Source organism: Mixophyes fleayi, chromosome 10, assembly GCF_038048845.1.
Source record: "Mixophyes fleayi isolate aMixFle1 chromosome 10, aMixFle1.hap1, whole genome shotgun sequence".
NCBI classification, from domain to species: domain Eukaryota; kingdom Metazoa; phylum Chordata; class Amphibia; order Anura; family Limnodynastidae; genus Mixophyes; species Mixophyes fleayi.
In genome coordinates this window covers 89,369,454-89,395,758 of record NC_134411.1, presented here as the reverse complement: position 1 = coordinate 89,395,758, position 26,305 = coordinate 89,369,454, and the positions used below count along the sequence as shown (strand labels likewise).

The 26,305-nt window shown below is 42.6% G+C and overlaps 1 protein-coding gene across 1 annotated transcript; it reads right to left on the bottom strand.

Moving 5' to 3' along the window:
* Positions 1-518: 518 nt before the first annotated feature.
* On the bottom strand, positions 519-25,429 carry DRC4 (dynein regulatory complex subunit 4). The gene is made up of 12 exons (XM_075189082.1): positions 25,336-25,429; positions 18,321-18,469; positions 17,174-17,275; positions 15,859-16,056; positions 12,407-12,613; positions 11,519-11,573; positions 10,625-10,830; positions 8,181-8,348; positions 6,503-6,589; positions 4,825-5,034; positions 3,747-3,812; positions 519-2,265 (listed from the first exon to the last, which is right to left on the bottom strand). The coding sequence occupies exons 2-12, from the start codon at positions 18,321-18,323 to the stop codon at positions 2,116-2,118; spliced, it is 1,452 nt and encodes a 483-aa protein (XP_075045183.1). The 5' UTR covers positions 18,324-18,469; positions 25,336-25,429; the 3' UTR covers positions 519-2,115.
* Between the last annotated feature and the right edge of the window lie 876 nt (positions 25,430-26,305).

Sequence of the window (26,305 nt, the reverse complement as noted above, 5' to 3'; positions counted from 1 at the left end):
TCTGCATTATTTAGTATTTCTGTTCACCCTGATCATCCATTCCTTTTTTTTTTTTTTTTCACATACAAGGGTCAACAATTCACCTAGGGGTATATTTACTAAACTGCGGGCTTGAAAAAGTGGAGATGTTGCTTATAGCAACCAATCAGATTCTAGCTGTCACTTTGTAGAATGTACTCAATAAATGACAGCTAGAATCTGATTGGTTGCTATAAGCAACATCCCCACTTTTCAAACCCGCAGTTTAGTAAGTATACCCCCTGGACTACAATGCAAGTCCAGTTTTTTCGGATATTAGACATTTGGTTTATCTGGTTCTCCCCAAAGGGATTGTACTTATTCAATATGTGGATAATTTACTTCTTCCCTCCCCCTCTCTTCAGTTACACCTACTTGATTCTCGCCATGACTTACTTGTCTATGCAAAAGAATTAGGAGTTAAAATAAAGTGAACTAAAATGACTTGTGGATGTATAATAATATATTATGCCAGAAAAAGACACAATTGAAAGGAATGGAAGGGTTAATCACATTTATGTTGACTTGATACATATTAATGACTGAAAAATGTTTTCTTTACATGTCAAAATGTACCGGAATGTGATGAGTTAAGAGATATAATTAAAAACATATTCATAGAATTCCAAATGTTTGTTGATGGTGCAGAATGTTCTTAAAACCTACAGATGCTAATGATATATGGAAACCAAGAAGAGGTAGAACAATTTAGTGATAAAAATATCACCAAAAGGCAAGATAAGCCGGTCCTTCTGGAAGACGCAATTACATATGGTCCCTCTGTCAAAAATGCTTCCTGGTGTTTGGTGCTTCTATTCGTACAATGGTATCAAAGTTTGGAGACAAATCTGTGTGACATCATCCAAGTACATATTAACCTGCGCTACAGTCTGTGTACATGCCAGTTCTGTGACATCACCATTACAATGAGGGTGCTCACTCCTATAAGGAGGGCTGCTTGTCACCCCACTGAGGGCCACCTGCTCTTCAACACCGTTATATAGCAAAATGTTCCCCAGTGTAAATGATAAATGTGTGTGTATAAAATATATCAACATTCCTGATTTGAAAACAGTCTGTGCTTGGACCCATCCATGCTTTACCCGGGCTGACCTAACAAGTTTCCAAGTTGCCCTGGACAATTTCCTAAATCAAAGACTGACCTGCAAAAGATGGGACTAGTATTGGGATATTTGAAATCCCCAAATGCTCCATGTGAACTGTAAGGTGATAAGAGGTGTATTATAATATACCAGTGATCGTAGGAACATAGAATATTAATGGCGGATATTGTTCCATCTTAATTTGCTGATAAGTCCTGAAGATATAAACATGGATAGTGGACATCACTGTTCACGGACGATCTCTGTTTTCATCGGTCATCAAAACGAAACTGAAATGTTACCTAGTTTATACATTAGTATATTATAAGGATAATTAACATGTGCCCATCTGCTAAGCACAATGTAGACTGATATTTTGTGGGCTTAACCAATTTTCCAATGCAACTTGTTCATTCACTTGGAACCAGAAAGGCACTGATATTATTAGTACATCAGGGGCAAACGCAGGATTTGTAGAGGGGGTTTCCACATCACGCCACCAGTAGGCGTGACCAGCATGCATGGGGGCGTGGCTATAATTTTAGACAGTGCTTGGCTGCTCTCCAACTCTTCCTATCCCCATAATATACTTGGGCAATGCTGCGTGCACTACTGTTAGGTAGCTCTTCCTTTTCAAGCAGAGCCGTGTGAAGCGGGAACAGGGTCCAACCACCTCAATTATACAGTGCCCCAGCCTTGGAGGGGGGTTTCCAGGAACTAGGAAACCCAACCCCCCCCTCCCTTGGATTGCCTATGTACATAATATGTATATTCCAGTTTTCAAATATTGAAATAAAGTGATCATTCTTTCTTTTGTTAAAATAGTTTATGGAGTTCAGTCTTTAAAATGATAAAAAGAGAGAGGTCTAGTTCAAAAAATAAATACCCTCTATAATTTCACTGGGTTCTGTGCAAGTAGAGTGGTGATTAGTATCTGATGAGGCCACGACCTTCCAGCGTTCTCTTACTGGAGGAATAACCGTTCTGTACAGCATTAAGTGCTGGCTGATACTAATCCAGCTGGGCCTTGTCCAAAGGTCTGTCCGGGAACCAAACTCTCCAGAGGTTTAAATCCCAGCTCATCCACTGGGATGCCAAATGCCCGCATCTTGGCCTCGTAGGTCCGGAGCAGGTCGTTGTGCGCCTGAAAAGGGATAGAGTGGAAGCGTGTGAACGACTGGCAATAGCGATTTGAGAAACTGGCACATTGTGCCCGATGGTAGATGAGTATTGGGAGGAATTATTAATGGCATGTACAGGAAAAGCATTGTGATAACCCAACATCGTACACAGCTCAGACTGCTCACCTACATCTATCCAGTCATCAGACAGTCAAAGAACTTTTATTCAATATTCAAAAACTTACCATCCCTCTCTCCCAGGACAAATAAGGGAACGGCCGAATATATGATTATTTTTAAAGAGCATAATAAGCAGCTCGTATTCAAGAAGTAATACGTAATAGGTAAAGACATTCCTATAAGGAACTTGTGATTGGTGATGGCTTATTTACATGTTGTCGGTAAAAAGTAGCTTGTAATTCTCTCATTTGCTGGCCACACAGGCAGCAATAATACCATTTATTGATCATCTGGGGGTCCCAGATGATCAGTACACCCAGAAACAAATATGAGACTGAAATTGATTGGTTAATTTTTGGGCATCTCTGTGAAGTTACCTGATCCCCTGTTTGTGCGGTCATCTGACAAACACACAATAGTGACCTCAAGTTGATGCAGACTGTGCGTTACACAGCCGGATCTGTCTGATTTGGCTGCTCCTATGAGTGGCAAATTGCAAACGGATCTGGCACTAAGGCCAAGAGACAGGATCGGCCCTTATGTGGGCATTTTAATCTTTTCCATTGCTCAATGAGACTATTAAAAAAACTAAAGGATGTTAGTAATATTAAATGATTGACTTTCTCCAATCATTTTCAATTTAAAATTTATGACACCCCTACTCGGGCACCTCTTTGGGTACCAAATAAGGAAACTGACTGGCAGGAACCTATCCCCAATTATACTGTTAATTTTGTTACCTCTGGAATCTGTATTATGTAAGAATATCCATTATGAGATAAAGGGGTGGTCTAACTTTAGTGAAGTTACTCTACAAAGGCAGATTTGTTTGTTATTCTAGAATACGACAACTGACAATTCAAGTTCCAAGGATGTGAAAACAAATCACAGCCGATCTGTTGCGTCTCAGGACAACAAAAATAATCAAATCTACCTGGAAGGAAAATTGTCTGTGAAGGTGGAGTTCCCTTTTAAATATGTTAAAGTGACTGTTATGGGAATCCCAGAGACCTACATTCAGAACTACACACAGAGAGCGAGAGACAGGTGTTCATAAGTTTGTTTCCTCCCCATCAATATGACATACATACATTATTATTAGTTACGTGCAATAATCGTAACAGGAAATATTATGCAGAAAAAAACATAAAATGATGGATTGAGGTTTGGATGTCTTGGTATAAAACTACTACAATAGATATCAGTGCTGTGTCTTTTGCTTATATCACAGTTCCATGGTAGGGTTTATAAGCAAATTGTGTGTACAGATCTAGCTGTACACCAGGACACAATCATCCGTATTACTTCCACTATGGATCCTCACCTTGCACACTCGGGCCAGCTCATACTGCAAGTCCTTAATGGCGTTGTTCTTGGAGTCTAACACATCCTGTGTGGATAGAAAGATACAGACATGTTTATTCATGCATAAGACAGTCGTGTTTAACAGGATTCTGGCAGCGTTACTAAGACGTCTGTTCTACAGCAAACAAAAACTTCATTATTACAAAGGGAGTTCACAGCTATCCACAGGACCCTATAGAAGGTCATTTTAAAAATATCTAGTATGAAATACAGGTATAAGTTTCACAAGATGCACTACCTAATTTTACAACTATTATTATTGTACATTTGTAAGACACCACAGTGCTCCCCAGCAGCGTACAGTAGGGAAGATAGGACATACATAAAAAAGGGACATACAAGGTAGACAAAATAAATGCAGACATGAAAACAAAAGGTATGGAGGACCCTGCTCATTAGAGAGCTTACATTCTAAGTGGGAGAGGGCACAGCAGAAACAAGAGGAGCAAAGGTGGTTCAGAGTGGATATTGGGACAGTTGTGAGGGTGTATTAGTTTGAATAGTGTTATCGGGGGTCACCTCTAAAAGGAGATGGGTTTTCAGGGAGCGTCTAAAGATTTGAAGGCTGTGGGAGAGTCTGATTGAGCGTGGTAGGGAATTCCATAAGTGGGGAGCAGCACGGGAGAAGTCTTGTAGGTGGGAGTGAGAGGTGGTTACCAGAGACGGGACAAGGTGCAGGTCAGAGGTAGATCTAAGAGGGCAGGAGGGAGAGTATTTTGATATGAGATTTGAGACGTAAGCAGGGGTAGTGTTGTTGAGGCTTTGTAGGTAAGGGTGAGTAATTTGAATTGGATTGTGGAGAACACAGGGAGCCAGTGTAGGGATTTGCAGAGTGGTGCAGCAGATGTGGAGCGGTGAGAGAGGAAGATCAGTCTTGCAGCAGTATTTAGGATGGATTGAAGTGTGGATATATGGGTGTAACGAAGGGATACAACGCTGTAACATTCCCATGATGCATAGCGAGCAGCTATATTCTGAAAGTTGGTCACCAGGTATTATACCAAACTCATAAGACAGTACGGGATTCAGGTCCATACCTCTAGTTTGCTAGTGACAGCAGAGAGGGCGGTGGGGTCGAGGTTTGAGGCAGCGAGGACCTCATTGAGTTGTGCTTCCTTCTTCTCTAGAACCTCTCCTAAAGCCTGCAGCTTCCTCTCTAGCAGCAGGTTCTTAAAGCCGCTCTTCTGCTGGACCTCCTGGATGGCGGCTGTGAATTTCCTATACAGTTCGTCTCGTTCATCCTGGACCTATCGGGAGAGGAGGAAACCAAAATGAGCACTCCAGACAATGATAATCATGGCACCTCTGTCGCCCCCAGACTTTTATACTGTGGGGAGACTAGTTACATAGACACAACTGGGATCTTATTCCAGCCAATCAACTGTTTAGTGTTTAGAGCAGGCGTGGCCAACCTGTGCCCATGTATATTAGGGGGATAGGAAGAGTTGGAGAGCAGCCAAGCACTGTCAAATATTATAGCCACGCCCCCATGTATGCTGGTCACGCCCACTGGTGGCGTGGTGTGGAAACCCCCCTCTACAAATCCTGCATTTGCCCCTGAGTACTGATCAAATATTTTACCTTTGAGTGGATGCAATCTAATCAGAAAGTACCATAATTCCAAATGGATAAATGACCACAGAACATGGCAATTGATAGTGTAGGCATCCAATGAAGTGGCCGAGACGTATATAATACTGTATCCGGCCACCACTGAGCCTTATCTATTTGTTTTTTCTTTTTCAAAGAGAAAAAAATTTAAAAATATAATATCATTCATTGCTTGGTATTTAATATTTTAATATTTTGACACAGTTCAGGCCATCTAATTTAATGTTTACTTTATTTGCCTTTTTGTTACCTTTTTTGTACATTCATCTGTGTTAAGGCTGCGCTGTCAAACAGCCACCTCCAAATGTATATTCTGTCACCTATTTTGGCCTTCTTTGGCTTTCTACATTGTATGTAGTACTTTATAAATGTGTTAGTACTTTATAAATAAAGTTATTAAAAAAAAATTGAAACATATATTTGCATCCTTCATTTAAAGTCCTATACCTACATCAGACTCTGAAAGATATATATATATATTTGGTATCTCGCAGTCCATGAGAACTAGTTCATTTAAAGTCACTGTGAATTTCTGGGTTTGCACCAATTGTGAAAAAGTAATCATGGGCTGATCATAAAAAATGTATTATTCACTTTTCCGGGAGACTGCCGCATTTCGCGTGAGTCTCACGGACTCCTGGGCGAGTGTCGCAATCTCCCGGATCTGCCCGAATTAGGTCCAAAACGCCGCGATTCACTGGGAATCGTGGCGTTTGGCCCTGCCCCCTGCTGTAAAATGATGCGTTTGCGTCATTACGTCACAGGGGTGGGCCCAAAATGACGCAAATTTTGGAGCCCCGCCCCCCATCACACCCACCTCCCCCGGCAGACTCCCGGAAGCCAACGTTAGAGAGTTGGCAAGTATGGTATTATTGCCCATCCTATATAATGAACCTAAAATATATTAATTACAATGTGTCACCAAAATATAAGCTTGTATCTCAGACAAAAAAAGAATATAAAACCAACAACTCCACCACACTGGTCTCTAAGAGGTTAATGCGCACAAAAGTGGGCACTGACATATGGTGGTGGCTGTACCTCTGCATATAGAATGTGACATCACATCCTTGGTTTAAGAGCTCACACTCATCCAATAGTCACCTTTTGGAATCTTTGCTCCAACACCTCATGTTCCCATTTCAGGTCATTTAGCTCTTTCTCTGTTGATTTCAGACGGGCTTTTGTACTCTGGAGGGAAAAAAACAACAAGTATTCTAATCATTTATTTATAAGCTGTCATCCGTGATGCGCAGAGATGTCAGATACAGACATAATCCTGCTTAGAAAGTGACATGAGCTGAATATGCCGTGATTAAGTCTCTGTGGCTGTCAGGAGGTCACATGTACGTATATTCATGCATAAATAATGCACAACAGACACTGCGGTTGGCCTAGGTAATGTTAAATAAGGGTAAGAAGGGCCCAGCAATAAAACCATCAGTATAACTGGAAATATTAAATACAAAACATTTGATGTAGCAGATACAGTTTATGACGTATATACCACTGCTGTCATCACTGTTTTTTTAGGCTGTTCTCATTTATTTCTGCACAGTCAGCGACTTCCTGCAGACATTATTCAAGTTAAATGGGCAGCAACAGACAACAGATTTGTGTGTCTGATTGCGCTAAAGAGTTGTCTGGATACTCTGACAGCCACTAGAGACCCCCAATGTAATAAAGCATAAAGAGAGAGGTCAAGTTACTATAAGACGTTTAAATAAAATAAATAGCATTTGTGCGGAGTTCCCCTTAAAAGTCCACTTGTGCGCTCGGCTCCCCAAAGATAACAGAACAAAATAGCTTGCAGCGAAGTACTGTGTAAAGCCGGTCAATGGTATGGAAATAATAACTTACTATATTATTTTTAATTAACGGTTCTATTTATCATATTCCCATTAACTGTGTAGAATAGTCTAATTTTTTATTGATGCGAGCAATGCTCAGTCTGCCATTGCAAAATACTACGAATCTCTCTAAAAACTTGGACTGAATTTTTTTAATGCAGTTATAAATATTTTTTTTTCAGTCTCTCTCTCTTTTTATTATCACTATTTAGATGGTGTTGGCTGAAAAGGCATAGGCATGGGGAAGCCGGGGAAACGCTGAAAATACCTACTGCTGGTGAGGTTGTGGCTAGATTTTATCGCTGGTAACCCCAATGCGAAAGAAAAACGTATAGCTGTTGAAAACTCACATTTTCACCCCCCCTCCCCATAAATAGAGCCCTTAGCAACCGTTTCATACAGATTCCCATCCCAATGACATTAGCGCTCCCATAAAGATAGTAGTTTTATGGCGCCCCCTTGTGGCTCAAGCAGAAGAGAGCACTTAAGATAACTTACAGCCCTTGTACACAGACATTATAGATAAATGTATAAATGGATGGAGGACTGTAGACGCAGCATAACTTTTCTTTTCTGCACATTGTCCGCTAGGACAGCATGAACAATGGCCATGTATCTGAAGATAGATATTCTCAAACGACATTTAAAATTATGTCATGCTACAGCGGCTATGGGTATAAGCCTTTAGACCAGGCCTGGACAACCTGTGGCTCTCCAGATGTTTATGAAACTACAAGTCCCAGCATGCCCTGCCAGCTATCAGATGGTAAAGCATGTTGGGGCTTGTAGTTTCCCAACACCTGGAGAGCTACAGGTTGTCCAGGTTTGTATCGGACCTTCCAATGTGATGAGATGTCCCCAAGGCGAGGAGCCACATATTTTAAAGTAGAAAAGACACAGATTTTAATAGGAGCTTTAGAGCAGGTACTTACAGCCAGAGACACCTTGTCCTTTTCATAATTGGCTAGTTGTCTGGTGAGTTCAGCCACATCGTCCCGAGCCTTCTGTAGGGGTTCAGTCAGTCGTCGGTTCTGCAGCTGGAGGTCGGCCATTTCTTTCTCCAACCGGTCTTCCTTTTTCCGCATCTCCTCCATCTGCTCCTATAAATTTGTGACATAAAGGGCTGTAAGTAATAGTAAAACCTATATTATAATTAAATGCAAATGCAATAGGCCATCCAGTAAGTATGGAAATTACAAATCCTAAACTAGATGGTATTTTTAAAATCCCTAATGCTAGAAGAACATAGACAACATTCTCCTAGAAGAAATACCACAAAACCAGATGTTTGTATGAGGGAAACCTAACTTCTTCTAAAGCCACATGGGGAGAACCACTAGTAGAGGCGGCCATTTTGAGGGGCAAACCAATACTCAATCAATTCACTAGGAACCAGTGACGTCACTGAGGCAATTGTTGAGGTACACGGAGAAGTCAGTCATTTGTGGGCTCAACCAACGGTTCAGCAACCTATCAAATCCCTAAAAACCAGTGACTCATGGACACCGGTCACGTAGTGCCTCATGGACACCGGTCACGTAGTGCCTCATGGACACCGGTCACGTAGTGCCTCATGGACACCGGTCACGTAGTGCCTCATGGACACCGGTCACGTAGTGCCTCATGGACGCAGGTCACGTAGTGCCTCATGGACACCGGTCACGTAGTGCCTCATGGACGCAGGTCACGTAGTGCCTCATGGACACCAGTCACGTAGTGCCTCATGGACACCGGTCACGTAGTGCCTCATGGACACCGGTCACGTAGTGCCTCATGGACACCGGTCACGCAGTGCCTCATGGACACAGGTCACGTAGTGCCTCATGGACACCGGTCACGTAGTGCCTCATGGACACCGGTCACGTAGTGCCTCATGGACACCGGTCACGTAGTGCCTCATGGACACCGGTCACGTAGTGCCTCATGGACACCGGTCACGTAGTGCCTCATGGACACCGGTCACGTAGTGCCTCATGGACACCGGTCACGTAGTGCCTCATGGACGCAGGTCACGTAGTGCCTCATGGACACCAGTCACGTAGTGCCTCATGGACACCGGTCACGTAGTGCCTCATGGACACCGGTCACGTAGTGCCTCATGGACACCGGCCGCGTAGTGCCTCATGGACACCGGTCACGCAGTGCCTCATGGACACCGGTCACGCAGTGCCTCATGGACACAGGTCACGCAGTGCCTCATGGACACAGGTCACGTAGTGCCTCATGGACACCGGTCACGCAGTGCCTCATGGACACCGGTCACGCAGTGCCTCATGGACACCGGTCACGCAGTGCCTCATGGACACCGGTCACGTAGAGCCTCATGGACACCGGTCACGTAGTGCCTCATGGACACCGGTCACGTAGTGCCTCATGGACACCGGTCACGCAGTGCCTCATGGACACAGGTCACGCAGTGCCTCATGGACACAGGTCACGCAGTGCCTCTTGGACACAGGTCACGCAGTGCCTCATGGACGCCGTTCACGTAGTGCCTCATGGACGCAGGTCACGTAGTGCCTCATGGAACGCAGGTCACGTAGTGCCTCATGGACACCGGTCACGTAGTGCCTCATGGACACCAGTCACGCAGTGCCTCATGGACACCGGTCACGTAGTGCCTCATGGACACCGGTCACGTAGTGCCTCATGGACACCGGTCACGTAGTGCCTCATGGACACCGGTCACGTAGTGCCTCATGGACACCGGTCACGCAGTGCCTCATGGACACAGGTCACGCAGTGCCTCTTGGACGCAGGTCACGCAGTGCCTCATGGACGCAGTTCACGTAGTGCCTCATGGACGCAGGTCACGTAGTGCCTCATGGACGCAGGTAACGTAGTGCCTCATGGACGCAGGTCACGTAGTGCCTCATGGACACCGGTCACGTAGTGCCTCATGGACACCAGTCACGTAGTGCCTCATGTACACCGGTCACGTAGTGCCTCATGGACACCGGTCACGCAGTGCCTCATGGACACCGGTCACGCAGTGCCTCATGGACACCGGTCACGCAGTGCCTCATGGACACCGGTCACGCAGTGCCTCATGGACACCGGTCACGCAGTGCCTCATGGACGCTGGTCACGTAGTGCCTCATGGACACCGGTCACGTAGTGCCTCAGTTGGGTCACTATTTCCAGTGAATTGATAGGCTGCATCCTCATGTATATTGTGTCAGCCAACAAAATGGCTGCCTGTAAAATGTACAGGTGACAAGAGCTCAAGAACTAGCTCAGAAGATAATAGTATCTTTACTGGGATTAGATTAAACAGTAAAGTATAGATGAAAACATTTTACGAGCTATACAGCGGTAGAATATTCTGCTGAAGAGTATGAATGACATTCGGAGGAGTCACATCCTTGGTCTGTACCTTTAGTGAGTTGATCAGAGCCAGGTTATTGAGTGTGATGTCATTATAATAGTTCTTGATGTCACTGAAGGCCTTCTCGTGGTTCTTCATCAGGGTGTTGATCTGTCCATTCTTCCTCTCCTCAATCTCATGGATCTCAGTCTTCCTGCGCAGCTCTAGTTCATCTCGCAGAACGCGCATCTTCTTCTCATACTTGTTCTCAATCTCTGCAAGTGAGGTGAGAGGAACATGGAGTGTGATCTAAACATTGTATGTTATACTGCAAGTATTATTAATATTCAGCTTTATTATCATCTGTGTATTCAATGGATCTCTATTAGTATCTGGTGAACAGATTGGAACAGCATTTTTTTTTTATTACATTCGTTAGCTCACTTTGAAGGTTTTTTTTAATTTTAACTCCTATTGAAGAAGTCACACGTTCTGTATTAGTGTCACACACTATATAAGATGGTGCCCTTCTTGGCATTGCCCAATGCAGTTATTTTACATTCCTATATACTGGTTGGGTGACGAACATGTTCCTCTTGTTTAAAAGGGGTTCTCCAAGAGAACCCCTTGCTAATTAGCCATCCTCCTGACCCTCCCCGAAAACTTTCAAGGCCCTCAATATCACCTGCATTCAGCTCCTGGTCTGCCAAGTCTGACAGCATGCAGAAGACAGCTCTGTCGGTTGCGGGTGTGTTAAAGTGCCCTAATATTCAAGTAGCTAGGACAGGGTCGTGAACAGGCCAATCATATGCTGCATACTGTAAATACCCCCAGTGCCAGACGTTTGTACCTCATGCCCAGCCACACGGACAGCCCCCTCCTCTAAAAACTGTCTGTACAGCCGAACAGAGAGCCAACTACAGACTGGGGGTCCCCACAAAGGGGTCTAACGAAACTACTGACCTTTTACTTGTCTCTCAAAGTCATTCCTCAGGCGTGTGGTCTCTTCATCTTGTTTCTGCCGAGAGGAATAAAATGGTAAACCATGGACACAGCTAGAAAGGAGAGACAGGGAGGGCCAGGGGTGCAAAGAATAAAGAATTTCCATCCTGCTTTTTGAGATTTTTTGATTAGCATTACAAAAATATAATAAAACACAATATATGATAAATAAATCGTCAAAGAATAACACCAAGAAGAAACTAATTCCATCATAACAATACAACAAAAACTAGAAAGCTGATGAGTTAAAACTAAGCTAAGCTTATTTCGAACAGGCCTATGACTCTCCAGATATTGTGAAACTACAAGTCCCAGCATACACTGCCAGCTATCGACTGACAAAGCATGCTGGGGCTTGTAGTTTCACAACACCTGGAGAGCCACGGGTTGGCCAGGCCTGATATAGAAGATAATCTTGATGGATGAAAGGGATCTATATGGGAGATATTGATTGTAGCTCTACTGGGTGTTGTGCAAGGTGGGTGTGTAAATTCCCATCATCCTCCTTTAGAAAGTGGCAATAAAAAGGCACCAAAATTTGCCCTCAGACCCAGAAATTTATGCAAGATAAACACAGACTAAACGGCATCCTAATAACCTAACAGAAAGGTTGGTTATGCTGCAGCCGAAATGAGAGACCATGGGGTGTATTTACTAAACTGCGGGTTTGAAAAAGTGGAGATGTTGCCTATAGCAACCAATCAGATTCTAGCTGTCATTTTGTAGAATGTACTAAATAAATGGCAGCTCGAATCTGATTGGTTGCTTTAGGCAACATCTCCACTCTTTCAAACCCGCAATTTAGTAAATATATCCCCAACAGCCATCTCCCCCCTTTCCTTCTCTCACCATCTTGAGGTTCTTCACCACCATCTCATTGGCCAGTTCCTGCTCTTTGATCTCCACCTGCAGCACACGCATGTCTTTACGCAGAAAGCTCTCTTGACCATAATGTTCTTTCTGCGCCAGCTTCATAGCGATACTGCCCTCCGCCTTCATTTCCGAGATGTTGTTCTGGTGCTCGTATAGCAGATGTTTCACTTTCTGCTTATACACCTGGAGGAGCAGATGGAAAGTAAAGGTGAGAAAATCTACTGACTTATAAGAACAGTGTACGGTGCTAAAAGGGATTAAAGGGGAAAAGACTTATAGATGAAAAACATTATCGAACTGGGTGAACTGCAATCTAACCTGTCCAGGGTTGTGAGGATTACTCTGTTAACTCAAAAAGTAATTTTATTTATCAACCTTTACAACTGGACACTGACAATGAGACAGAGGTTTCAGGACAGACTTCAAAGTGTCCAGGGCGCAGGGCGAGTCAGGTAAAACCTTTAACTATCCGAGGTCAGAAGAAAGTGATCTGTCGTCATGGAAACAGATTTGTTCTTTCTATGATTCTCCACTTCTTAGAGTTCCTCCGCTTCGTGCAGAGAGTGTCTCAAACATTAATTTTTTACATATATGTTAAAACAGTCACTGCATTCATTTGTGTAAATCAGTGAGGGCAACAGGGGTCCCTAGAGTCCACTTGTGGCCCCTTGAGCCTTGACCTGCGGCCCCCAGCTACTTCCTCCTTTAATGTCGGAATTGTTTGTTATAGCATTAAACACTCGTTTAAAAGGCCTGCTGACAAGTTATTACAGATACATCTATCTTTCTTTGATTAAATGTATTAGTTTAATGTAATACTGAGATTAAGGGTAATGTGCTGCCCTTAATCTCTGTGGTTCTAAAGCGACGCCATTATATTTTCTTTAATGCTTTTAAATATAGGGCTTGGTCTCGTTAACGATGTGACAACAATAACATTTTCTTTTATTGATTTGGTATCGCTTTGTGTACAAGTCTACTATATTCCTCCAACAGCAGCTGTGTCTCACTATACAACATCTCTTCCTTCAATCACTCAATGGCCCAGGCCATATACAATGCTATTGGATTTCTATTTATACTATTAAATACCTCCTGTTTGCAGCATAGTAATGTGACCAATGAAGGAGAGAGGAATCAGTAGGAATCAGCTGTGCTCCAAAAACAAAACAAAAATGAGGCTTTTTGTTCAAAATGTTATCCACTCAAACTAGTTATCAGCCATATGCTGGTAATGATTGTGTTACAACATAAACTGCACTGATACCATTGTGATGACAGTGTCCCTTTAAACGCACTAAAGCTCTGAAGGAGAATAAGATTATGATAAATGACACGACCGCTTCATACGGCTCACGCCTGCCTCGGAAAAGTGTTTTTTTCCATCTCAGTTCTTTCTGGCTCTTAGGAAATGCTGACTTAACGGAGAGGACTTTCTGTCCCTTGTATTTCTCAAGACCTAGCACAAACAGAAGCAAGGTAAGCAGTGGAAAATCTTTGTAAGAGATGTCCTTTGCTGCTGGGATGTCAATAGATGGAACCAGTAGCGTCCATAAAACTTTTATGACCTGAGTGATCCAAGATGGTTACGGAGAGTTTTACGCTACTGCCTAGTGACGTCATACAAAACAACTCTTATTCAGGGGACTAGGAAATATCATAAATAGTCAATGTTAAGCAGAAACCTTCTCTTATACTCTAATAAGCCCCATAACAGCATGGTCCATGTCCTGCTCTGAATACACTTCTAATTGAGGCCCTTTATGAGTGCGGAGAAAATCCAGATTGAATGTGCAATTTTGCACTTTGGCAAAACCATGTTGCGCTGCAGGTGGGGGGGCAAACTGAAATGTGTGAATAGAGTTGGGAGGGGGGGCTTGACCTAAGTCACCTCTAAATAACAGTGCAAAAATAAAACTGGCCAGTATTTGTGCTAAAAGCATCCAGTATCCCCCCCCTCCATGCAAATAAAAGGTGCAAATTCACCCCGTGCCTTGCAACATGGTTCATCCAGGTGCAAATTTGTACTCTTTAGCTGCATTTACTCTTAGCTGTAAATTAGGCACTTTGTGGGTAAAGCAATGCCTCAAATCTATTTCCCAGAAGTGACTTTGCTGGAATAGGAGTTTCTTACACTGCACATGAGCAAAGTTTACTACCTATAGCCCCTCAATGTCTCTTGTGGTTAAAATAGCATTAAAAAAAATGGTAGAATTCTTTCTGGATTTTATAAAGTTATAACCAACACGATAAATCTTATTTTGTGGCCGAGAACATTTAAAATAAATTAATTTAAAATGTATTTTTCCATTTTCTGTACACCTGCCACCAGATGTGATTCCAGAGTATATAAAAAGTACACTTATATATATGTAACCCCCTGTCACTGTGTGTAGTGTGGGGTGCAAAGGGTACACAGTGCACCTCCTTCTCAAGCCCTGGCTAGCTGATGGGCATGGGTGTAAATGATCAGGGGGTCCCTGCACATGCAGGTGTTTCTTTGTAGTTAGTGGGACACAGGTAATGTCACTTTGGTGCAGTGTAATAGAAGTCACAATAATTTGGGCGCCAGACCATCTCTATAACAAACTCAACTCTTTATTTACACTCTTCCTCCAGCACGATAATCATAATGGTTGCAGCAATAAAGAAATATATGTACAGCTCCTTACTCTCTCCAGCACAGTTCTTAATGAGCAATACGAATATGGTTGCAAATATATCTCATTACTCCTCCTGCACAGTTCTTAATGTTATCCAGATGTTATGTAACATAAATCATTGGTCTCTCTTACACTCCATACTCACTGCAGATACCCTTTCTGCAGGGGCACATGCATGGATGCTAATAGGCAGGCAGCCTCTCCTCCATGCAGCTCTGACACACTCTGTGTACCTCTCAACTGCAGCTCACCCCTCCTCTGCGGGGATGATGTCTCCTGTGCTCTGACACGTCACTGTGTACTCTCAGCCTCAGGATCTGACACTACAGCTACCAGGCCTCTTGTAGCAGCCCTCACTCCAGGGCCTCTTCCATGCAAAGTGTCCCCCTCTCTCTTGGGTTCTCTATAGTGGCATGGAGTTCTCCCCCTCATCCAGTGCACACATTCCTTGCCCTGGCTCAGTCACCATGCTCAGACTTCCAGGCAATGCTGGGGGAGCCTGGGAGCTTCCACCCCAGGTCCCCAGCTACAACTCTCCTCTTGTCTCTCCCTTCTCAGTTCCTATCCCCCCTTAATGACAGCCCCTCCTTCCTCTCACTTAGTCTCACAGGCTGGGCTGGGTTATCACCATGGTAACCAGTTTATGTAACTTTTCAGAAACTTCTATCTTACCCTCTAGGTGACCCCTCCTCTATTCACTGAGGTAAAGGTTTAACTAAAACACCACTAGGGGGGTGTTACATATAAGATAAAACATCTTTTCACCTTGATTTCCACCTGATGCCGCTCCTCAGCCTCCTCCATCTCTCGGTCCTTGTTGCGCAGCTCAGATTTCTTCTCTTCCAGCTGACGCCGGGTGATCTCCCAGAAGGTGTGAATCTTGTCCCGCTCCAGCTGGAAGTAGTTCCTCTCCTCCCTCTCTCGGTCCAGCTCCTCCCGCAGACGCCCTATGTGGTCCTCCAGCTGCGGGAGAATGTTATAGTCTCAGTCACTTGAATTACTCACGCCGGCAACGCACTTACAACCTGCACCCACTAGACATCAGAATCATAGATTCTTACTGGAGCTGTTAAATAGGGTATTTAAATGATGTGTGTAAAGCTAGTAAAATAACAGAATAATAAATTATATTAATAACTGAGTATTCTGGGAAGGGGTAAATATTCACCAACAGGACGCTCCAATTGTACAGCTGAAGGAACAATTTTAACAGTAAGGCAAATTAATATTAATTATTAATAACTAATCTACTCTTAATGAAGAATTGTGGGATAATACAAGATGCCCATTATCAGCTACTTTAAGTCACTTTGCTTGCGCGTTACCCGCAACTTTACAATACAGATGGTCTAGGACAGTGTTGGCTAACCTGTGACACACCAGGTGTTGTGAAACTACAAGTCCCAGCATGCTTTGCCAATATATAGCAGCTTATTGCTGGAAGGCTATGCTGGGACTTGTAGTTTCACAACACCTGGAGTGTCGCAAGTTAGCCAACACTGGTCTAAAAGGCCTCTCTCTATGCAACTGTACTAACCATCATCTTCTACCAGGAAAACCCACAGACGGGGAGTCTGCGCGACATACATAAAGCGCTCTAACGAGACGCCGTGATTGCTACTCACACAATTTCCTTTTTTTTTCTTTCAAGCAGGCCTATACACTTAGGCAACACACATCACTTAGCAAATCCACCAAGGAGACCACCATAATACGCCAATCATTATATGAACAACAATCTATCATCAAACTAACCACAATGTATTATAAGTGAGGATAACATTTTCATAATACTTTCCGCTATGATCTCACAAACAAATATATAGTTTTATTTCATAACAGTGGTGCAAAGACAAATGAGCGAAGATTTCTACCGTAGTAACGGGAAAAGGCGCAACGGCTGTGATGTTCGGAAGAACATTGCGGCTAATTGAATTCCCCCCATAGTGGTGGCCGATATTTTGTGTGTTGTGTTATTATTCAACCTATTAACTCGCTAAAAACCAGCGACATCACTGAGGTACATTATAAAGTCGGAGTAGTGTAGATGGCAGACATCACTCAGCAGTATATAACTTACCTGCTCTTTGCTCATTTCTTCTGTAGCCAGTCCATCCACCAACCCCGCGCTCTTTTTACTCTTGGCTGACTTTTTCTTCTCCCCCTTCTTCTTTTTGGGTGGCTAAAAAACACATACTCAGTACACAGCAGCTTAGATAGAGATCTCATTGTCACTTACTGTATGACAGTTACACATTGGAGAACTTCAACATGACAGATATTTTTCCTCCTATCGGATCTGATCAACGGTTTATTTTTATTCTGCTGTTTGACTCTAAACCATGATAACTCAATCCACACAGTTTGTCATGGTCGGGAATCAAACTCCTGACCCCAGTGCTGTGAGGCAGAAGTGCTAACCACTAAACCACCACAAACCTTCAGTAATATGACATCAGTTACTGGCCATAAGCATCATAAGTGGCAAGACATCCAGTACAGGCTAGGCTACTTAATTATAAAAACATGACTATGGGACAAAGGATTAATATAACAAAAATAATTAGGACATTTTGAAAATATTGTAAATTAAATCTAATATGACTGAACTTTAAAGTTTGCCTAATTACAACAACAAAAATAATATTGTATTTATACATTCTTGCAGCCATGAGTCATTTTACAATCTGTTAATATTCTCCTGGTCTAAATATAGCTTTAACACCAGTTAATGAAGTCAGCCAAGGATACTGCAATTGGAAATAATGTGTGAAATGGAGAAGCAGAATGGTATAAACTGTGAAGAAAATTTGGCAGATAGTGTTATTATTAGTATCTTTAATCTACTTGAGGATGCAATGATTGTCTTAAAGTCCTTCAGAAACAGTAAATACAGAAGAAGGTGACATTATTATAATAACATAACAAAATGACTGAGGAGTTATTTTCAATAATAAAAAATATTACAAAATTCATACATGTTAAAAACAAAATATGTAACATGAGGCAAATTGCTACAATATGTTATTTGTTATGCCTAATAATTTAGATCCTAGATGATACATAAATTATATACACGATTAGTGAATGATTACAGTAAATCATCCTGCAATGCTACTACATGACGTCCCTGCAGCTACATCCAGGTATAAATAATACATTAAACGTTGCTTTAGCACAGCCTTCCGGTATATTTATTTCATAGGACTACTTTAAAGACCACTCACCATTTTTGGTCCCGGATTCTTTCCAATGATACAATGTAACAGAGTCTCCTGGCAACAAAGTCTGTGTAAGTATCGCGAGATTCTGCCCCAGCACTTCCGGGCGGTTGCTAAGGAGAGCAGGTAAACAACTCACATAGCAACAAGGCCTCCTGTGTTTGTAGAAAGGAATGGAAGTAATTTGTCTCCAGGGTTAGCATTGGAGGCTAATAGGTGTTATACAGGGATACATCAGAGGATTGTGATTTGTATACAAATATTACTCCATTACACTCACTGCAAACTGACTATTCCAGTGCAAATACATTACTTTTATTTATTACTGTTATCACTTAATAGCATGCTACTCAAAGAAAACAATTGCATAGACCCCTGTGTTTGACTATTGACTAGTTATTAAATTAATATTAAAATAATATTATAAGATTACAATCATGTTGCATCTGTCAGTAGATTAACGGACAGCAAACATTTACCCATGTTTAAGAGTAAAATAGATATCATAGCTCTTGCTACCACCACCACCACCACATACTGCCCTGTGCACCATCACCTGCATGGTGCTAACATTTAAAAATGATTTCCAGGGACACTTTGCGTTTAGCAGGTGTATATAAGCATGTGATGTGAGTTACAAAACCAACAGATGTAGGTGCAGTGCAATTTCTATTATGACATGTTTAGAGCATTATATATTTTGCATTTTAAATAATTAACATAAAAATAATTTAATAAACCCCAGTAAGAACAGATTGGGAGAAATGCATCAGATACACAGAATATTAGCAATTTTGCTGTAGAACTGGTCAGCATTGAAAAATAGGGATAAACTTTTCAAGGAAGACACTTTTACATTTGGGACTTGTCTCCGGAAATTAGAGACAGTTGGCAACTATGTATATGCATCGCCGTACGAGAGCAAGTTAAGAATGTAATTGAGGTTGAAAGGCAGTGTCGCTAAAATGTGGGAGGTTTAGGGACGAGGAGTGGGTGTTCCTATTGTCACCACACAGCTATCACCAATATGGTGGTGCTGGTTATGTTCATAGTTGACATTCCGCAGACAACAGCAAATTGGGTGGGGAGTAGACAGAGATTTGTGGCTATATTTACTAAACTGTGGGTTTGAAAAAGTGGAGATGTTGCCTATAGCAACCAATCAGATTCTAGCTGCCATTTGTTTAGTACATTCTACAAAATGACAGCTAGAATCTGATTAGTTGCTATAGGCAACATCTCCACTTTTTCAAAGCCACAGTTTAGTAAATATACCCCTTGGTGTTCCCTTACTGTAGCACCAAAATACAAACTTGCCTTTTCTCCAAGAACGTCCAGGAGAGTCACTAATTTGGGGGAGTCCTCTTGGACTCCCAGCATAGTAGGCCACCCTCCCAGTTCCCGCTTTACGTTCCTCTGAAGGGGGCGGGATGGGCATTGAGGACGTGATTCAATGCAAATGACATCATCATGGCTGTGATGACACAAATCACATCGTGATCCAGATACGCGACCGCACACCAAGTGCAATCACTGCAGGAGTAAGTGATCTGACCGTAGGAAGCACAATGACACAAAGGTTCTTTTTCTTCTGTAGTGAACCCTGGGTGGTTGTTTACTGTAGGAACAGAAACTTAGGGCTGTAACCACAGACAACCATAAAGGTGCTTCCTGTTAACAATGGGATTTTTATTTTTTACAGGTGAGTTATATCTAGTCACCAGGATGTCTGCCTCCAGTATAAGCAAGTTACCCTGCATTATGAAAGGCTTAAAAATATAGCCCACTGCTGCATACAAGCACATCACTTGCATATAAAAACATCACCTGCATATAAGAACATCACTGGAATACAATGCACATTACCTGCAATGCAATCTGAGTGAGCTTTGGAGCACTACAAGCCCCATCAGGACAAGTCTACTGGATTTAACTATACCATTTTTTTTTGCATTTTAAATGCAACCATGACAATAATACACTTATAAAGGCCAAAAAATAAAAACAAATGGTAAAATTTGCATTTTATATACATAAAATGAACAAATGCATTTTGCAGTTGGTTAGTATTGAATAGTGATATGTCCAGTGAAATTGGAGAGAGTTGGCAACTATACAGGTATGGTTAATATGTGGTTATTTAGCTTCATGCTAATATACATGGTACTGGGTTTTTGAAGTGAAAATTAAAATAATCATGCAATAAACAATGGGAGGCACACAGATTCCAATATGTATATTTCAAGGTAGACTTTGCTTCTGAGCTGCAGAATTTGCACAATATATGCAGACCTGGCAGCTGACATCCCACCATGTGATCCATTCTTTGGGACAATCTCCCTTACCAAAAAATAAAAAGCACTGAAGTCCCGTGTCTGCAAATACAAACTAGTTAAGAAGCAACATATGCTGGTATTGGTTGTTGCACTAACATTGAGGTTTTGCATTTTCCTCCAGGGCAATATTGAAGATGTAATTTTAGCAAAATGACCAATAATAGAGCAATGGTTACTTATTACCCAGACTAAGAATATGTGCGTACATTCTGAGGACTTGGGGTTGACAGCCCCCCTGGTAAGCCAGTACCAATCAGGCAAAGGCAAGATATCTAGGGACAGTGCTGCTAAAGCCAAACAACTGTGGTCCTGGACCATGAATAAAGGAGGGGTTCAGTCCATCAATGGGTGTCTTATACCTGGACAGTTGTAACTAGGGGTTATGGCTCATGTTAAACTGGTCATGGATTGGTGGAGCGTGTCTTCAACGCCGATCATGGTTGTTTCCATGGAAAAAAAGCGGGAAGACATTGGACTTGGTCCCTACCTAGCTGGTAGAGAAGCAGAAGATCTTGGCTCAGCACCCACAACAGCATTACCAAGGAACGGTGATTATAGCTCTTTCGGGAAGGGTTGTGGATTAAGAAAGCCCCTAGCATTTCGTCTGTTAAAGTGTTATAATCACTAAGTGTGTTTTGTGCAATAAAACCTGCTTGTACTTGTAACCAACTGTTTGCCTAAGTGATTCTGAACCTCCTAAGAGCGCTGGGTATGATGCCTGAATGTTGAGATGGACAGTGCCGGCAAATCTGGACTCTCCAGTTCGATCAGTAGAGTTGGCAGGTATCCAATGATGAAAGGTGACACCACATCCTAAACCACCACTTTCACAGTTAAATATATTATAAGCTTGAAGGATTTATATATCTGAAACAGATTTTCCCTTGTCTCCTTCCAAAGTCATATTGTCTGGGTTACACCAAGACTGTCTGCCTTGTGCACAAGGTGCGAGTTATGAAAATCTAATTTCAGATCTGAGGATCGGTGGATTTTATAGGCATTTTTCAGACACAGGAATGAAAAGAGAACATGTAACAGCTGATCATCTGGTTTTACAGCTTCCCATGAAAGCGACACCAAACAGCCACCAGCGTGGAGGGGATTACGCTATTTTTAAACTGGTTCTTTCTCTGATGAATAAGTCATAGGCTTGACTCGACTTCCCCTTTAATTAGTTCAGACACATAACAGTATCGTTGGCTTCTGGACCTGGCAGGGTTCCAACTGGTTAGACGCATATTTCACTGTGATTATTCCATTTCTACTTCTGAGGTTACGTCTGGATATTTTTGAACTCTTTTCCTTATATTGTCCCTCTTTTAAGTATTTCTGTATTTATTGTGCGCCTAAAATACATTAAAAGGAGACAAAAGGTTTTAAAACTGTGCCATTGTATTCAAGAAATAGGAGTTTCCATCTATCACTTTAAGCTAGAGATGTTCACTGACCCCCATTTTTTGGTTTTGGTTTTGGATCTGGATTATCTTTGTGTTTTGGTTTTGATTTTGGCAAAACCGCCCTTGCGTGTTTTAGTTTTGAATCCCTATTTTTTCCTAAAACCACGTAATTTGCCTCTTTTTTGCTCCTACTTTATTATTAACCACAATAACAGTAATTTCCAGTCATTTACAGTCAATTTTTGTCAAGTGACAAGAACACTGCTACTCCTCCTGTTTCTGTGTCAGCAATGTCACTGAGCAATGTCACTGGAGACTGGAGAGTGACAAGATCACTGCTACCCCTGTTTCTGTGTGAGCAATGTCACTGAGTAATGTCACTGGAGAATGAAGAGTGACAAGAACACTGCTACCCCTGTTTCTGTGTGAGCAATGGCACTGAGCAATGTCACTGGAGACTGGAGAGTGACAAGATCACTGCTACCCCTGTTTCTGTGTGAGCAATGTCACTGAGTAATGTCACTGGAGAATGGAGAGTGACAAGAACACTGCTACCCCTGTTTCTGTGTGAGCAATGGCACTGAGCAATGTCACTGGAGACTGGAGAGTGACAAGATCACTGCTACCCCTGTTTCTGTGTGAGCAATGGCACTGAGCAATGTCACTGGAGAATGGAGAGTGACAAGATCACTGCTACCCCTGTTTCTGTGTGACCAATGGCACTGAGCAATGTCACTGGAGACTGGAGAGTGGCAAGAACACTGCTACCCCTGTTTCTGTGTGAGCAATGTCACTGAGTAATGTCACTGGAGAATGGAGAGTGACAAGAACACTGCTACCCCTGTTTCTGTGTGACCAATGGCACTGAGCAATGTCACTGGAGAATGGAGAGTGACAAGAACACTGCTACCCATGTTTCTGTGTGACCAATGGCACTGGATCTCCTGGGGAGGAAGGTACTTATGGAATCCAAAACCCGAGATTCAACAACGCAATGATGACATTTTGCCTCGATTCAGATCTGAGGAACGCGCAAAATTACTGATCCGGGTCGTGAGCCTACTCGGATCCCCTAAGTTCGGGTGGACTCGGTTTTCAGAAAACTGAGCCTGAGCATCTCTACTTTAAGCTATTGTCTTATATCATTCATATAGTAATCTTGTACAAAATTTACTTACTTAAGGGGCTAACTTTATATTGTGTACTGAACAATAGGGGAGCTGTTTTATACTGTATTTTATGCAGGGGAGAGCTGGCATATTTTAGCAAGACTTGACTCGGGAATATTTTAAAAGAAAAAAAAAATACAGGTGGCCCAATGACCCAGCCCAAGGTAGCCAACTATGGGACCGTCCCGGGGTGGGGGGAAGCAGATGCCACCCTTCCCACTAGCCCAGCCTGCCCCTGATTATATGCTTCTGAGTTGTATTAAATATATATCATGTTCGGATTTTACATGGGGGTGCCAGCTTTAAAGATGACCTCTCACCAGGTTAAAATATGTTTTTATCTGTATACCTCCAAATAGGCTAATATAGTGTTACTAGACACATATAGTGGGGTGGAATATTTATGTAAGAAAGTAACAAGCAGCAGTAAACCCAACCTGATTATGGCTGTCAGGGCTTGGTAGGACCTTTACTGCCACAGAAAAAAATGCTTAATTTAATTTTATCATTTATTTTATATTATTATTAAATAATTACCCAAACAAGCGACAGGGGTGTTGAGAGGAGCACACATTCTGTTACGGGCCTGATTTCCCTAGGGGAATAAGCCTTGTGTTGAACAAACTGAGGCTCTGTGTTATTATGACAGAGGGAGCCTGTAACTTGTATTCTTATTTCTACTGCAGCCTGTGAACTTGGTAGGGGATAATGTCGTAAGAACAACATAGAACAATTGCTAGAATACCTTTTCTTTTTTTTTTTTCAAGTATTTTTTTTTCTTTATTTCAAGAGACATGGGAGGGACATTGCCCAATTAGCCCCACTTAAAGGCCAACCAAGCCATTGTATAATGTAATATAGACTGTGTATTACAGAACTAAATGACAATGCAATGTAAAGAAAGTAGTACCCACTGCCTAGTTTACATTAGCCTTGGGTAGGCTTCATTACAAAAGTCATTTTCAGCAATCACAAAAGGATAATATTGATCAATTATTGACTTAGGCTAGGTACACACTACTTCGTGTTCAGCTGATTATCGAGCCAATCAGACGATAAATGACTGATCGTCCCGATATCACAGTAGTGTGCACCCTGGAACGATGAACACTGCCGTGGCTCATAAGAGTTAGTTAGCTCTCTGTGCTCCCCAGCGTCTCGGCTGTCACCTTGACGACCGAGACATCACTTCTGGGCATGGCCCGACCATTGGCAACGGTCAGACGCTAATTCTCTCAGCGCCGCGTCCCGGCAATGTAAGGAAGCCGGGCGCGTGTGCAGCACCCCCACCAGCCTGCTGCCTAATTAATTAAATTACTAATCTATTAACATGGGCTGTGGATACTTCCAGAGCTAGGCTCTGATTGGCTGCAATTGGTATTTAAGGCAGGGACGGCTTAGCCTCACTGCCGGTTATAGCATCCAGTTTCCCTGTCAGCTAACCTGCTCCTGTGCTGTGTTTGGTGAAAGCCTTTTGGATTGATTACTGTGTATGACCCCTGCCTGTACTTTGGACCTTGCCTGCTTGCCTGTGACTCTGACCCTTTTGCCTGCACCTCGGACCACGCTGTGTTGCCTGTGACCCTGACCTTTGGCGTGTTATCGGACCATTCTGCTTGCTAGTGACCTCTGACCTCGGCTTACGTCTGACCATCCGCTGCCATCTACTCTGTCTCCTGGCCTGCCGCTACGGTTCTGCATTACAAACTTGCACTACGTCTGGAGTTAAGTCCTGGCAGCATCTGAGTACCAGTGAGCGTATAAAGCTCTATGGGAAAGGCGGCTGCTAAAGGTGAAAACCTCCACCATCTAGTTCTGTAAGTTTGTGAACAGACCGTCAGCCTAACACTAACATGCAAGTTTGGATTTAAGCCAGGCTTAGTATCCTATTGTTCCTTTGATGAGCGCTCACTATCCCTGACTGGCAACAACTATAACATTGTTTATCTAACTAATAGGTAACAGATAGGAAGGGATATGTACAATATCGACCCTTTGGGACTATTTGCACTTATTTCAGTAGAAAAAAGAGTCCTAGAAGTGAACTTATCCTTTAAAACAATTGGAATACTCTTTTATGTGTTAAAGAAGCATTTTCACACTATATATGACATAATACCTTATGACCTTCACTCTCCAGTAAGGAAGGAGTTAAGTGGTGCCGGATCCTGGAAAATGAGGTGATGACTGCGCTGATGAATTGTCAGCTCACACCTCTCCCTGTGCAGCCAGAACATGTGACACTGTGTGATCAGACTCCTAATTCAGCTGGTCTCAGGGCCCGGGATCCCTCCCTCTGCAGAACTCAGAATTATTCCTCCTTTCCATAGAGAAACATCTGCGCCAGCTGTCAGATTGCCGGCATCACATTATAACGGATTACTGACATTGAGCCACAGTGACTCCTGTCCAGTATGCCAGGGTACATTTCTATGTCAGGCTACCAGGTTCATTAGAATTTAGAGGTGAAATATTGACAGTTGCTAAAGTCCTACAGTCTGTAGGATAGGCAAATTAAATGAACATAACTGAGAATTAAAATAAGCAGCTAAAGGTTACCTTGGATTTACATTGTATTCACTTTGTGCATGAAAAGAGTGTTATTCATTACAGTGTTTTAATTGTGGTGTTTCTCCAACAATTGATCTTGTTGCAAGTGTATCACAACTTCAGAAAGAATTGGAACTGCCGTTGGACCATAGATGATGGATGCTGGTTTTGGCACATACGTTTTTTGTAGGCTGCAGAGCTGACAATCTATGATAACGTGTTTGCAAGAACGAGTGTTACAGTGTTCCCTCTTTATACTGGCCCCCTTTACAATGCCAAGTATACTCTGTATTCCATTAAATGTCAGTTTTATAACACTAACCTCTCAGGGGCAAACGCAGGATTTGTAGAGGGGGGTTTCCACACCAGGCCGCCAGTGGGCGTGGCCAGCATGCATGGGGGGCGTGGCTATAATTTTAGACAGTGCTTGAATGCTCTCCATCTCTTCCTATTCCCATAATATACATGGGCAATGCTGCCTGCACTACTGTTAGGTGCACACAGTTCCCCCTTTTCAAGCAGAGTTGTGTGAAGCGGGG

Bases quoted from the DNA above. Each gene is read 5' to 3' on its own strand.
- DRC4 (XM_075189082.1), bottom strand. The intron at 10,831-11,518 runs GTCAGTAGTTTC...CCTCACTTGCAG, and splicing joins CTTTGAGAGACAAGTAAAAG to AGATTGAGAACAAGTATGAG. The intron at 6,590-8,180 runs GTAAGTACCTGC...TTTTCCCTCCAG, and splicing joins AGGACAAGGTGTCTCTGGCT to AGTACAAAAGCCCGTCTGAA.